The 12,841-nt window shown below is 36.5% G+C and overlaps 3 protein-coding genes across 3 annotated transcripts; 2 read left to right on the top strand and 1 right to left on the bottom strand.

Annotated features, from left to right (window-relative positions):
* The first annotated feature begins 529 nt into the window (after positions 1 to 529).
* Positions 530 to 2,466, top strand: LOC145098877 (uncharacterized). The gene is made up of 7 exons (XM_079036473.1): positions 530 to 538; positions 735 to 764; positions 816 to 845; positions 928 to 1,194; positions 1,289 to 1,458; positions 1,643 to 2,018; positions 2,122 to 2,466. The coding sequence occupies exons 1-7, from the start codon at positions 530 to 532 to the stop codon at positions 2,464 to 2,466; spliced, it is 1,227 nt and encodes a 408-aa protein (XP_078892599.1).
* A 30-nt stretch (positions 2,467 to 2,496) lies between these two features.
* On the top strand, positions 2,497 to 3,432 carry LOC145098878 (uncharacterized). Its single transcript, XM_079036474.1, has one exon. The coding sequence runs from the start codon at positions 2,497 to 2,499 to the stop codon at positions 3,430 to 3,432; it is 936 nt and encodes a 311-aa protein (XP_078892600.1).
* Positions 3,433 to 4,104: 672 nt separating this feature from the next.
* On the bottom strand, positions 4,105 to 5,921 carry LOC145102644 (bidirectional sugar transporter NEC1-like). The gene is made up of 6 exons (XM_079040093.1): positions 5,740 to 5,921; positions 5,611 to 5,647; positions 5,317 to 5,527; positions 5,052 to 5,213; positions 4,830 to 4,949; positions 4,105 to 4,729 (listed from the first exon to the last, which is right to left on the bottom strand). Exons 1-6 carry the CDS (start codon positions 5,786 to 5,788, stop codon positions 4,424 to 4,426), a joined length of 885 nt encoding a protein of 294 aa, XP_078896219.1. The 5' UTR covers positions 5,789 to 5,921; the 3' UTR covers positions 4,105 to 4,423.
* Positions 5,922 to 12,841: the final 6,920 nt, after the last annotated feature.

Here is a 12,841-nt window from a genome sequence, read left to right on the forward strand (position 1 = left end):
CAACTACTAAAAAATTTTGTGCAACTAGCCAACTACATAAAAAAATATTTTCATTGTATCAGGAATTACCAAACGAAAAAAAATAATAATAACGAGCCCAAATGCCCAATGTTTTAATCAATTATTGTCTAATAGTCCAACTGCCCAAAGCCCAAAATAAAACTTAATTGGATAAATTAGCAATTGGGCTAATTGTTTGTAAAAAAATAGACCAATCCTAATTAATTGAGTGTTTACTTGAGTATTATCGTTAGAAAAAAAAAATCACGGTTACAGAATCCAAAATTCGACTACTCGACTTCCTGATTTGCGTGATTGCGTCCAAAAAACCTTCGACCAATCGACCTTCAATCGTGCCTTGGCAGACTCGTGACCTCATAATCGTTCATGACTTGATCGTTTTGATTGTTGGATCGATCACAATCCTTGTCTCCTTGATCGATTTCAACAATTCTCTTGAAGACTTGAAGCATTGAAGCAAGTATCGACCCTTTGCCCTTTTCTGTCTCTTTTCAATTTCTACACTACAATGAAACAAGTAAGTTCTACTACCAATTCATTAAGATATTTGAAATTGATATGCTTTTTAGAAGTTATTGATTGACTTGGGTGAAATTGATTTGTTTTATTGAAGTTATATTGTTTGCTTAGGTGCAATAGCTATGTTTTTTTATTGAATTGATTGTTTGATTAGGTGAAATTGATATGTTTTATTGAATTTATTGTTTAATTAGGTGAAAGCAACTTGTTTTATTGAAGTCATTGTTTGATTAGGTGTAATTGTTATGTTTTTATTGAATTTATTGTTTGATTAGGTGAAAGCAACTTGTTTTATTGAAGTCATTGTTTGATTAGGTGTAATTGACTAATTGTTATGTTTTTATTGAATTCATTGTTTGATTAGGTGTAATTGTTATGTTTTTATAGGTTAAACTAAGTGGTTTTTTTACCAAAAGACAAAGACCTAATCCTAATGAAAGTGGTGAAGAATGTTCCCAAATACCAATCACCAATAAATCAATCCCTTCGGTTTCTAATGCAACTCCACAAACACCATGCTCTAACCAACCTAATGATAATCTTGACTTGAAAGATCTTCCAAAGGACCCAGCGGATAGGCCATTGATTACAAGTTACAAACCAAATATAAGAGATGATGTAAGAAGAGCATATTTGCTTCAAGGACCGTGTCAAGTAAGGGCACATAAGTTTCCTAAAAAAAAATAGGTGATAGATTTAGAAGATTCGTTCCTTCATGGTTTGATGACTTTGATTGGTTGGAATATAGTATGAAAAAAAAATAGTGCATATTGTTTATATTGTTATTTGTGTGGGGACCTCATGGGACAAAAAGGAGGGACAGATGCATTTGTTTCGCAAGGTTTTGATACTTGGAATAAAAAAGATTCATTTCAGACTCATGTGGGTGGTGTTGATAGTTTTCACAACAAAGCAAAAGTAAAAAGTGTGAGTTTTTAATGAGGGAAAAACAAGCTATTAACGTAGTCTTGAGGAGGCAAACCGAAGCAGAGGACCATAAATATAAAGCTCAATTACGTGTTTCTATTATTGTTGTTAGACTTTAATTGAAAACCGGTTTACCATTTCGTGGTCATGACGAGTCGGTAAACTCGGAAAATAGAGGGCTTTACATTGAAGTGTTAAAAGTCATTCGAGAGACTAGTGAAGATATTTTCAACAATACTTTAGAAAATGCTCCTAAAAACAATCAACTTATTTCCTCTAAAATTCAAAAAGAACTTGTGCAATGTTTTGCACAAGAAGTACTTTTGAGTATTCGTGAAGAGATTGGTCAAGATGTTTTTGCTTTATTAGTTGATGAATCTAATGATGTTTCAAAAAAGGAACAAATGGCTATTGTTTTGTGTTATGTCGATAGTCTTGGCTTTGTGAAAGAAAGATTCATAGGACTAGTGCACATGAATGATACATCTTCTTTGACACTCAAAAACGCCATAAATAAAGTACTTACAAGTAATAAGTTGAGTTTTAGTCAGGTAATTTATTCTTTACTTTTTTGTTATTTCAATTTAATTTTATATATATATATATATATATATATATATATATATATATATTAATTGTTTTAAATTTTAATAGATAAGAGGACAAGGTTACGATGGAGCTAGCAATATGCGGGGGGAATTCAATTGTTTGAAAGCTTTGATATTACAAGAGAATGACACGGCTTTTTATGTACATTGCTTTACACACCAACTTCAATTAGTGGTTGTGGCTGTAGCAAAAAAGCATGATGGTGTTAGTGACTTTTTTGAGCAAATTTCGTTGATGGTTAATGTTGTTTGTGCCTCGTGTAAAAGAAAAGACTTAGTACGAGAGCAAGCAAGAGAAAAGGTGCAAAAAGGCTTGTGTAGTGGTGAACTTGAAACTGAAAGAGGGTTAAATCAAGAGACAACACTTGTTCGAGCGAGAGAAACAAGATAGGGTTCACATTTCAACACACTCACAAGTTTGATGAAGTTGTTTGCGGATGTTCTTGTAGTTTTAGATTTTGTGAAAGAGGATGGAGGGTCATTGGCAAACCGTCAACAAGCATCTGGAATCTTAGCATATTTTAAATCATATGAGTTCGTGTTTTACTTACATATGATGTATGACATTTTACACCTTACGGGTACATTGTTAAAGCAACTTCAAAGAAAAGATCTAGACATTTTAGAAGCGGCTTCGATAGTTAGAGGGACAATGGAGGCATTGCAATCTTTTAGAAACATAGGGTTTTCTATCATTTTGCCAAAAGTATCATTTTTTTGTCAAACATACGAAATTGATATTTTAGATATGCAAGAGTTGTATATTGGTGCGAGAAAACGTAGGACTACAAAGACTAATAGGTTTCATTTTGAGGTAGAAATCTTCAGCACGGTGGTAGATATGCAACTTACAGGATATCGGGATCGATTTAGTGAAACAAGCACCCAATTACTAGAATACATGGGTGCTTTGAGCCCTTGTGATTCATTTGCAAAATTTGACAAATCAAATTTATTGAAGTTGGGTAAGTTATACAAGTATGACTTTGATGATTCAGATATGATATACCTTGAAGGACAACTTGAGATATTTTATCACTCTTGCATCAAAGATGAGCGCTTCACTAGTTTGAAAGGAATTTCCGACCTTTCTCGTTTGATGGTTAGTACGGGGAAGCATCGGTCTTATCCTTTGGTTTATAAGCTTTTAAAGTTGGCTTTGATATTACCCGTAGCAACCGCAAGTGTAGAAAGATGTTTTTTAAAGATGAAGCTCTTGAAGACCGACTTGCGTAACAAAATTGGCGATGAATTTTTGAACGACGCATTGCTTTGTAATGTCGAGACCGAAGCACTTGCGAAAGTTGAGAATGAAAAAGTAATGGAGCGGTTTCAAAAGATGTCTGCACGAAAATGACAAACTTAAATTCTAATAGATCGTTGTTATATTATGTTTAACCAGAAAAAAATTTGTATTAGATGTTTTATATTATGTTTGACCGGATTTTATTTTTAATGTTTTATATTATGTTTGACCGGAAAAAAAATTATGCAACCCTACTACTAATTCCTGCATCCGCCCTTGGTCAACATATAACAAATATTATACATATTCAGCAGACAGATAATTATACACTACAAATCACGGATAATCCTGCATATCTAAGTCTAATCGCATGCATATAAATTTAGGTAGGCCTAGAACCCATGTATGTACCTACGACCCTTGCTTGTGGGTAATTTATTTTAAAAGCATTTTCATATTTGTGCGGTATTATATCCAACGGACGAAATATCCAATAGAACTGAAAAAATAGTAAAAGATATTTTTTTTTTAAGTTCCATCACTGAAATATCCAATAGAACTGAAAAAATAGTAAAAGATATTTTTTTTTAAGTTCCTTCACCCAATTAGGGTTTTATATTTTGTAACCTTTCGGTCAGTATTATGTCGGAAATTTTGGTTGGATATTCGCCCTTTTTCTAGTAGAGTTATGGATCATATGCACATCTAACATCAGCTCTTCTATTATCAACTGCTTTTCTATCGATGATTGCGCAATCTACATACCTTTGTTGCCTTGTAAAAGAAAGAAGAGCTTGTTGAGTTTTATGATTGAGAAATACAGAGTTTTACTTTTATTACTATACTATGCACGCAAGGTTTTTTGCATGGTTCGCACTTCACATGATGTACTTTGATTTTTGTAAACTCGAGGAAATTAGGATTAACTCAATACAACGTTTACATGAGCTGTACAAAAATCTAAAGACCAAAGGATGCTTATTCCTAGAGAAGACAAGTTTTAGATTAAGAACACCAAGCCATGCGTATTAAACACTTTTTTCTCGGAAGATCACGTCCAACAAATTTAGTTTTACTCTGAAAGCATATCCATTTGTAATCTTCATGCGCCAACTTCAATGGTGCAATTTGGCACATTAGGGAGAGTTTGTGGTTCAAAAACTGCATGATTGGCTTTATGTCCATTTTGTGGGAACACCGGATGAATGTCAGCGTGCAACAAAGCTTTCAGATTCACAACGTCAATGATTTTCTGATCTCTAAATTCTGGGAGTTTTTGCTCCGCCAATTCCGCAACCTTGTCTTCACATCTAGATACTTTTTCATCAATGACTGGCTTTTTGTTTTTGTATACAAAGTATAGTATCATTTGAATGATTCCAAAAGTGAATCCAAGTACATTTGGGATCTGTAAAAGATGGTATAAATACACTCATTAGTTAAAACATAACCAACTTTGTACAAAGGGACATACAAGATGCCATTGTATTGTTTGTATTATGTCATACCGCAATATTAAAGTCACCAAGAAGAAGGCCATAAAAGAACCACATAACAGCGCTGAGGGTGAGCGCCACTGATAGTAGAATTGGCATGTACTCTACGCTTTTTGTTTTAATCACTTGTCGCTGCAAAGTAATATGAATAGCATACATATTAACAAATGTCACCATGTAAAATGCAAAAAGAAAAGGAAAAACTATATATTTTATATGTGCATATGCACGTACCAGAACTCCCAAAGGTGCTACAAAAACACATAAAGAAAACACGAGGCAAATCCATCCAACTATAACGCCACGAGTAACTCCATTTGCAAGGAACTGAGTCAGGACAACAATCAATCCAAACCCAACAACTATTAGCAATATGATTAGCTTCATACTCTCCATCTGCATATATAAACCAAGTTTTATAATAATGGGTTAATTCAACCTTTCCTTGATAATAACTATGATCCTTTTATTTCATAGCGAAGTAAAGATTAGCAAATACCCGAGCCTTCTTTGGTGCATAGAAGAGAAAGAAACAAATGTACAACGTCTCGATAACACAGCCAACTGAGTTAATGGTGATGAGAAGCATGACATTGGACTTGAGTAATGCATAGTATATCCAAAGCATGGCACTGAATAAGCCCACAACATATGGCGCAGACTGAAACCCTTCGGTTGATTTCCTTTTGTAAACTTTATAAAACGTTGGTCTGCATTTTTATCAAATTATGTTATGTACGTTTAGTAATATATAGAAGCAAGGGGAGGAGAGATTAAAAAGTAGGAGACTTACATTGGTGCAAGAAATACCATAAACGAGACGACATTACCTGAAAATATTTGAAAGAAAAATGTTAGCAGCAGAATCATCAACGAAAATATAGATGTAAGGGGAGGAGAGGGAATTGAAGTGGTTATATACCAAGAAGGCCAAATGCAAGAGTGAGGTGATCAGCCATGTTCCCAGTCATCTTCCTTAACTAATTATAACAATAAGTGATACAAATATCTTCCTCTCCAAAAACCTGGTGTTGTTTAAAGAAATGTTACCTTTCTCTCTATATCTCTCTTGTTATTTGTGATGAGTGGTGAATGAGAGATTCTAGAGTTATCCCTTTATATAGGCCGGAAGGCTTGAGAAATGTGTCAATTTGTATTAGAGTTATCCACTAATACAAATATCTCTATATCTCTCTTGTTATTCGTAAGAGTTCTAGAGAATTTATTAGTTATTAATTATTGTTCATTTTGTCGTGTGTGTCAATTAACAACAGTGGACCTCCAGGTGGCACTTTTTGAAGCATATGTCACCCACTCATACAATTGAGCTGATTAAACATAGAAATCGTTATCTGCTTTCGTAAGCTTATCTTACTTTAAAGGATGGGTGTATTACGTACATATTGATTAGTAGATAGGACTCTCAATTGCTCAATCTTTTTTGTTCTAGTGCTTGCATAATTGAATATAACTTCACCACCATTTAAAAGTACCTTCAACAACATGGCATTATTGTATTTCATCATTGTATTGCTTTTAGGCACATATTTCATTCAAAAATGCCGTAATAGAAGTCTTTTGCTATTTTTCGTTTATATCAAGATCAAGCCAGGATGTCAGTGAAATCGTTATGATGTTTACATACGAATCAACACTAGCCCAGCAATTCATTATTGGGGTCTATCTCATCTTGAGTTATTTCCATACGTAATGGAGGATACTTTTAAGATTCTTGTTGGTATGCACTTTCTAATTATTGTAAGTGATCAAAACAAAAGAGCTTAATTTGCCTTTTTTACAAGCCTTCCATAATGCAATTCTGGTTCAATCTTGATGAAATTTTACCAGTTGTCCATAAAAAATCCATCTGTCAGCTGGCTAGCTAGCTTTCGTGACAACTTAACAAAATTAAAGAGATGATGAAACAAAAAATATTTTTTTTAAAAAAATCATAAATTTGTTAGTCATTTTATAAAAAAAATAAAAATAAATAAATAAACTCATTGAACTTCAGTTGAACACTAACGAGACATCTCATTATGGTTGAGTTTAATCAACTAAATGTCAACTAAGCATTCCTGATCATTCAACGATTTCATTAAACTATGGATTATGGATGTTCTTATAATAGCTTTTGTAAGGAAAAAGTTGAAATCATGGATGCTCACTAAGCATTTGCATTTGTACAAGATAGTTTAGGGACACGTTCTTCATAAAAAGAATGATGTATATATGCAAACAAACACCAATTATTGAACATCAATGGTATTCTTTAATCATTTCTTTTTCTCTTTTTTCCGTTTTCTATTTTGAGCATCGGATGGTTGTTGTCTGGGAAATATATTTAAAACTCAACAAATGTAATTATAAAAGTTGAGAAAAAAAAAAGATACAACCTAACGAAGTTTATGTTTTGTCACTTTCAAGATGTAAAGTGATCTTTCAATATGTAGAGTGATCTCGAAAATGAATCATAGAATCAGAAATAGAAGTCCATTTTGAAGAAAAAACTATTGTCTAATAGCAATTGTGTCGTCCCAAATTTTACAAAGAGATTTCTGATTTGAAAACGGATTAACCGATTTAACCCTTCAACTTAAAAACCATAAGTGACATTCATTATTTTGAAACCATTGTGTTTGTAACGTCTTGTTCTTGGTATATATTTCATTCATAATTAATCATTTTTGTATAGAAATTCGACGAGTTAGGGGCCCCAAATTCGAGTAGAGATGGATTGGGACGCGGGTTAAGAAGCCTACTCGACGAGTTGCGAAGCCTCAACTCGACGAGTAGGCGGGCAGAATGAAACCCTAATTTTGAGGGCTTTGCACCCTATTTAAACACCTTAACCCCGATAAGCTGGCCTTATTCCATCCTTCATTGTCCCAAACCCTAGCCTCGAAACCCTAATTCGCTTTTGAGAGTTTTGAGACAACTATCTGTATTCTTGGTGATTTTGAAGAAGAAAGTACTTGAAGAAGGAGCAAGGACGTATAGGAGGAGAGTAGATCCAGAAGTTGGGATTCAGTTCTGGTTCATCTGTGTATAACATGCTTAGATCTTGTTTTAGGATGCTTTCTTCATGTTTTGGTCCAAGTATGTTGGTTTTTGGGATTTGGACGTCCTATGTGGGCAAACCCTTCAGATCTAGGGTTTTGAGGGGATAAAGGTGCCAACTTTATGGCCATGGAAGTCCCATGCAACTCTTAGACCATCTTTTTGGTCTTTTGAGCCAAGTAGGTCATGCATGCAAGTAAAGATACGAACTTTACGTGACCAAACTGTCCCTAGAGTCCAGATCTATGACCCCATTGCTTCTCTTGAAGCTTTGATGGCTTTTGGAGTTAGATCTAAGCCATTGTGAGTCAGGATTAGAGCTCATTTCTTCTAGGATGGGTCTTATTGGGTAAAACCGGAAACTTTACCCTCCTAGATGTGTATTCGATCCAGATCTGGAATATAGGACTTAGATTCGAAGAATAATGTCTCAATGCATTAAGAAGGCTTAATAGACCAAAGAACTCGACGATTTCATAGAGGAACTCGGCGAGTTGAGTCGAAGTGTCCCGATTCTGTTAGAGGAAGGACTCGACGAGTTCAAAGACGGACTCGACGAGTTGATTTGGAAAGTCCCGATTCTGTTGATAGGAGGAACTCGACGAGTTGGATCGCGATTTCAGGGTTTTATGATTCATGGACTCGGCGAGTTGAAGGGCCAACTCGGCGAGTTGAGTCAACTCAGAATGTTGCGTTTGACCAGAATGTTGACTTTGACTTTGACCAAAGTTGACCTTTAAGTGGGTCATGAGTATGAAATGGTAATTAAGAAAATCTTTTATGTATAGAAGCTTGAGTTTGGTTGATTGTCGGAGCCGAGGATTTTCAGCTACTTTCCGATATTCGAGGTGAGTTACCTTCCAGTAGAAGTGCGTCGAAGGCACCAATGTCGGCCCACTAATAGCTGATTATAGTAGAGACGATTGTCTTTGTGATAATTGACTGGTATGCCACTATCTATTATGCTTTATGTGCTAGTATGATATGATATTATGTGATAGTGGTAGGAGGGGTGGATTAGACCCCGTAGCCGGTTGAGATAAACCGGAGGGTAGGTCGGGCACCCAGATATGTCTGACAGTATGATTATGATATGTTATTATGTGGTAGTGATAGGGGTGAAACGGACCCTGTATGTAACATCCCATTTTTCGGGTAGCTTCAAATTCATCCCTCAGATTTGAATTATGTCACTATTGGCCCCTGGGTTTGGAAGGAAGTGGAAAGAAAGGACCATGCATTGTAAAGGTGGCAACTGGGTGAGTACGCCCAGCGTAAGCTGGGGTACGCCCAGCGTAGAAGGTTAAATGGTCGCGGGTTTGGAGGCGTACGCCCAGCGTACGAGATGTACGCCCAGCGTATGCTTAGTGACACTAAACCCTAATTTTATGGTCAAGCACTATATAAATAACATGATGACTTGAACCCGAGCCCCTTATCAGCCTCCCCAACTTCAGAAAAACCCTAGAACGTCTTATCCCTTCATTTTTGTTTGATCTTGATCTTGAGAGGCCATCATGGTGATTTTTAAGCTTGGAAGAGGAAAGAAGAAGTTGGCATGGAACGACTTGGGAAGTTTAAGCTTATATATTTGGAATAGCATCATCATTTGAGACTCTTTGGAGGTATAAAGTTCATAACTTTCCTCAAGAATGCTTAGATCTAGTGTAGTTTGATTTTGAATTCATTTTGGTCCCAAGTATAGAACTTTATTGTTCAAATCCAATTGTTGGACTTAGAGTTGCCACTCTTAGATCAAAATGAGTCCCTAAGGCAGAAAGTTGTCATATTGAATGTCTTATTGGATTCATGCATGAGTTAAGATCATTTCTATGAGAATGGAATGCTATTTTGGAGTTTGGGCTTATTAGGGTCATGCAAAGTCACCAAGTCAGTGACTTTATGGATTAAGACGTTGGAAAGGACTTGGATATGTGATTGTAGCTTCTGGATTGGAGTATTAAGCACTTAATGGGAAAGTGACTTAACAGGAAAGTACGATGAGCGTACATGCAGGTACGCCCAACGTACTCACCATTTAGCTAGTACGCCCGGCATACATAGGAGTACGCCCAACGTACTCATCAGATATGAGACTTGCAAGTTTTAGGCCTCGGTTTGGGCCATGCAAGGGATTTTGGTTCTTTGGGCCTTAGTGGGCCATCAGAAGTCAAATAATATGGGCCACTAGTAGGCTTGGAAAGCCTACCTAGTGTTGGGTTTTGTTTTGGTATTGGGCCTTGGCCCAAATTAGAGAAAAGACAAAATGGACTATATGGACCACCTTAGTCAGGATTGATAGCCCATATGTTGACTCAGCATTCGTTATTTGGATAGTTTGGGATCTTTGGTGAGGCAGCGATTCGGGAGTTCGATTCTTCAGTTCGGATCGGCTTTGTGAGGTGAGTTTTCCTCACTATACTCAGGGGTTTAAGGCACCAAGGTCGGCCCTTTTGAATTGCTATTATGATATGTTATATGCTCGAGTATTGTTATGATCCGTTAGATCAGTATCCTGGTAGATAGGATGTTATATGTTGTTATGATCCGTTAAATCAGTATCCTGGTAGATTGGATGTTATATGTTGTTATGATCTGTTAAATCAGTATCCTTGTAGATAGGATGTTATATGTTGTTATGATTCGTGAGATCAGTATCCTGGTAGATAGGATGTTATATGTTGCCATGATCTGTTAGATCGGTATCCTGGTAGGTCGAATGTGGTTATGCTTAGTGACCTATAGTTTGGTCTGACTGTCTGTATGTTGTTAGGAGATTACATGTTATATGTGCACATGATTGATTGGTAGTTGAGGGTATTCCATCCCGAGGATGATAGGACCTTAGTATGTTGTCTTTATAGATTGTTATATGATTATTTGATATAGGTACACATGTTTGATTGGTTATGGGGGTATTCCAACCCGATGGTTGATTGGACCCATAGTACGTTTGCATTCCAACCCGATGGTTGAGGGCCTGGGGTATTCCAACCCGATGGTTGATTGGACCCATAGTATGTTGGCATTCCAACCCGATGGTTGATTGGACCCATAGTATGTTGGCATTCCAACCCGATGGTTGAGGGCATGGGGTATTCCATCCCGATGGATGATTGGACCCATAGTGTCTGTTATATATGTGTTGTGTGTGGGCATTCCAACCCGATGGTTGAGGGCCTGAGGTATCCCATCCCGACGGATGATTGGACCTATAGTATGTTGTTTGTTATTGTATGTGTATCGTTGTGTGTATGGGTATTTTAGGGGAACTCACTAAGCTTCGGGCTTACAGTTGCTGATTTTGTTTTAGGTATTTCTGATGATCGCGGGAAGGCGAAGGCGTGACCGTACACTTCCTCATATTTTGATTTGGATTTCTGGGATACTCTGATATGAAACTATTTTGAAAAAAAAAAATTGTAATAACTCTTGGCATTTGAAATGTTTTTAAAAGTTTAAATTTGGCATGAATTTCAATGGTATTCTTTAATCATTTCTTTTTCTCTTTTTTCCATTTTCTAGTTTAAGCATCGGATGGTTGTTGTCTGGGAAATATATTTAAAACTCAACAAATGTAATTATAAAAGTTGAGAAAAAAAGATACAACCTAACGAAGTTTATGTTTTGTCACTTTCAAGATGTAAAGTGATCTTTCAGTATGTAGAGTGATCTCGAAAATGAATCATAGAATCAGAAATAGAAGTCCATTTTGAAGAAAAAACTATTGTCTAATAGCAATTGTGTCGTCCCAAATTTTACAAAGAGATTTCTGATTTGAAAACGGATTAACCGATTTAACCCTTCAACTTAAAAACCATAAGTGACATTCATTATTTTGAAACCATTATGTTTGTAACTGATGAGATATTAATTAACTTTTTGATCGATTAGATCTTTGTAACAGGTATGCGATGAACGTAAAAACAGTAAACAAAACACAAATATGAGTCAAGATGTGTCGAATGATTAGATTACTCGATCCTCAGCAGAGCTCGACTAAGAACTTCCGCTGTAGAGGATTCTAGGGTTACAAAACAAGAACGATAAATTTGCTAAACAATAAATCTCTAATCGTTACTGATCGTCCTTCCTTTCTAGGATGCATGCAAGCATCTATTTATACTAAACCCTACAAAACTCACGGATGGACAGGCCCATACCGGAGATACATATTGGACTAGCTAACGAGCCCAATAGACACAACACAAAATACAACCCAACAATCTCCCCCTTTGCGTAAAATTGGAGCGAGACTACTTCTTCTTCTTTCTTGGGCCAGCAGCGAGAGCCTTCTTTACTGTATCAAACAGACGTATGATAAGTGCAAGGATTGTCTGTCTGAACCGAATGTACCATTGAATCATATCATCAAAGTACTTTACATCATCCGTTGTGTTCTGCTTGCATCGATGGATGATCCCTAGAATGTGTTCCAAACAGGCAGTGGTGTAGAGATGTTTGTCTGCCAAGGCGAAAAGACATTTCTGTCCTTCGTTCCTGGTAAACATGACAGAGTTTCTCTTTGGGTCAATCTTCCCCATCTGCATCATGTTGAGATCACTGGCAGAGCCAACAGGAGATATGGTGGGCTTCTTCTTGAATACGCTCGCAATCTCCTGATCCATCAAAGCAACTTCCATGATATAGCAAACAAGCATCCTCTTAAAGTGGTCGATGATCGGACCATATTCAGCTTCATTTGTAAGAAGGGTGTTGTGCAAGATAATCCAATCATGGGGATTCAGGTTGGGAAGATCTGCAAGTGAGATGGCATGTTCGGCTTTGGCAGATCCCCTTAGTACCTTGAACCGAACGTTGGTGAAGTTACCTTCCCTATATGGCTTCAGGACCCGAACATTAATGATTTTCTGAGCGCTCCAAGTTTGGTATTGAGGTTGAGCTGCCCTCAGATAAAATTCAACTAAGTCCCGATCAACCTGTGGATGAGGATGGGGGAACTC

This window comes from Lactuca serriola, chromosome 4, assembly GCF_051521515.1.
Source record: "Lactuca serriola cultivar US96UC23 chromosome 4, Lser_US96UC23_V15, whole genome shotgun sequence".
NCBI lineage: Eukaryota > Viridiplantae > Streptophyta > Magnoliopsida > Asterales > Asteraceae > Lactuca > Lactuca serriola.

Coding starts and splice junctions, on each gene's coding strand:
- LOC145098878 (XM_079036474.1), top strand. CDS start 2,497: ATGAAGTTGTTTGCGGATGTTCTTGTAGTTTTAGATTTTGTGAAAGAG.
- LOC145098877 (XM_079036473.1), top strand. Junction 765..815: donor CTTGTTTTATTGAAGTCATT/GTTTGATTAGGT, acceptor TTGTTTGATTAG/GTGAAAGCAACTTGTTTTAT. Junction 2,019..2,121: donor ATAAGTTGAGTTTTAGTCAG/GTAATTTATTCT, acceptor AAATTTTAATAG/ATAAGAGGACAAGGTTACGA.
- LOC145102644 (XM_079040093.1), bottom strand. CDS start 5,788: ATGACTGGGAACATGGCTGATCACCTCACTCTTGCATTTGGCCTTCTT. Junction 5,214..5,316: donor ATGCACCAAAGAAGGCTCGG/GTATTTGCTAAT, acceptor TTATATATGCAG/ATGGAGAGTATGAAGCTAAT. Junction 4,950..5,051: donor TAGCACCTTTGGGAGTTCTG/GTACGTGCATAT, acceptor ATTACTTTGCAG/CGACAAGTGATTAAAACAAA.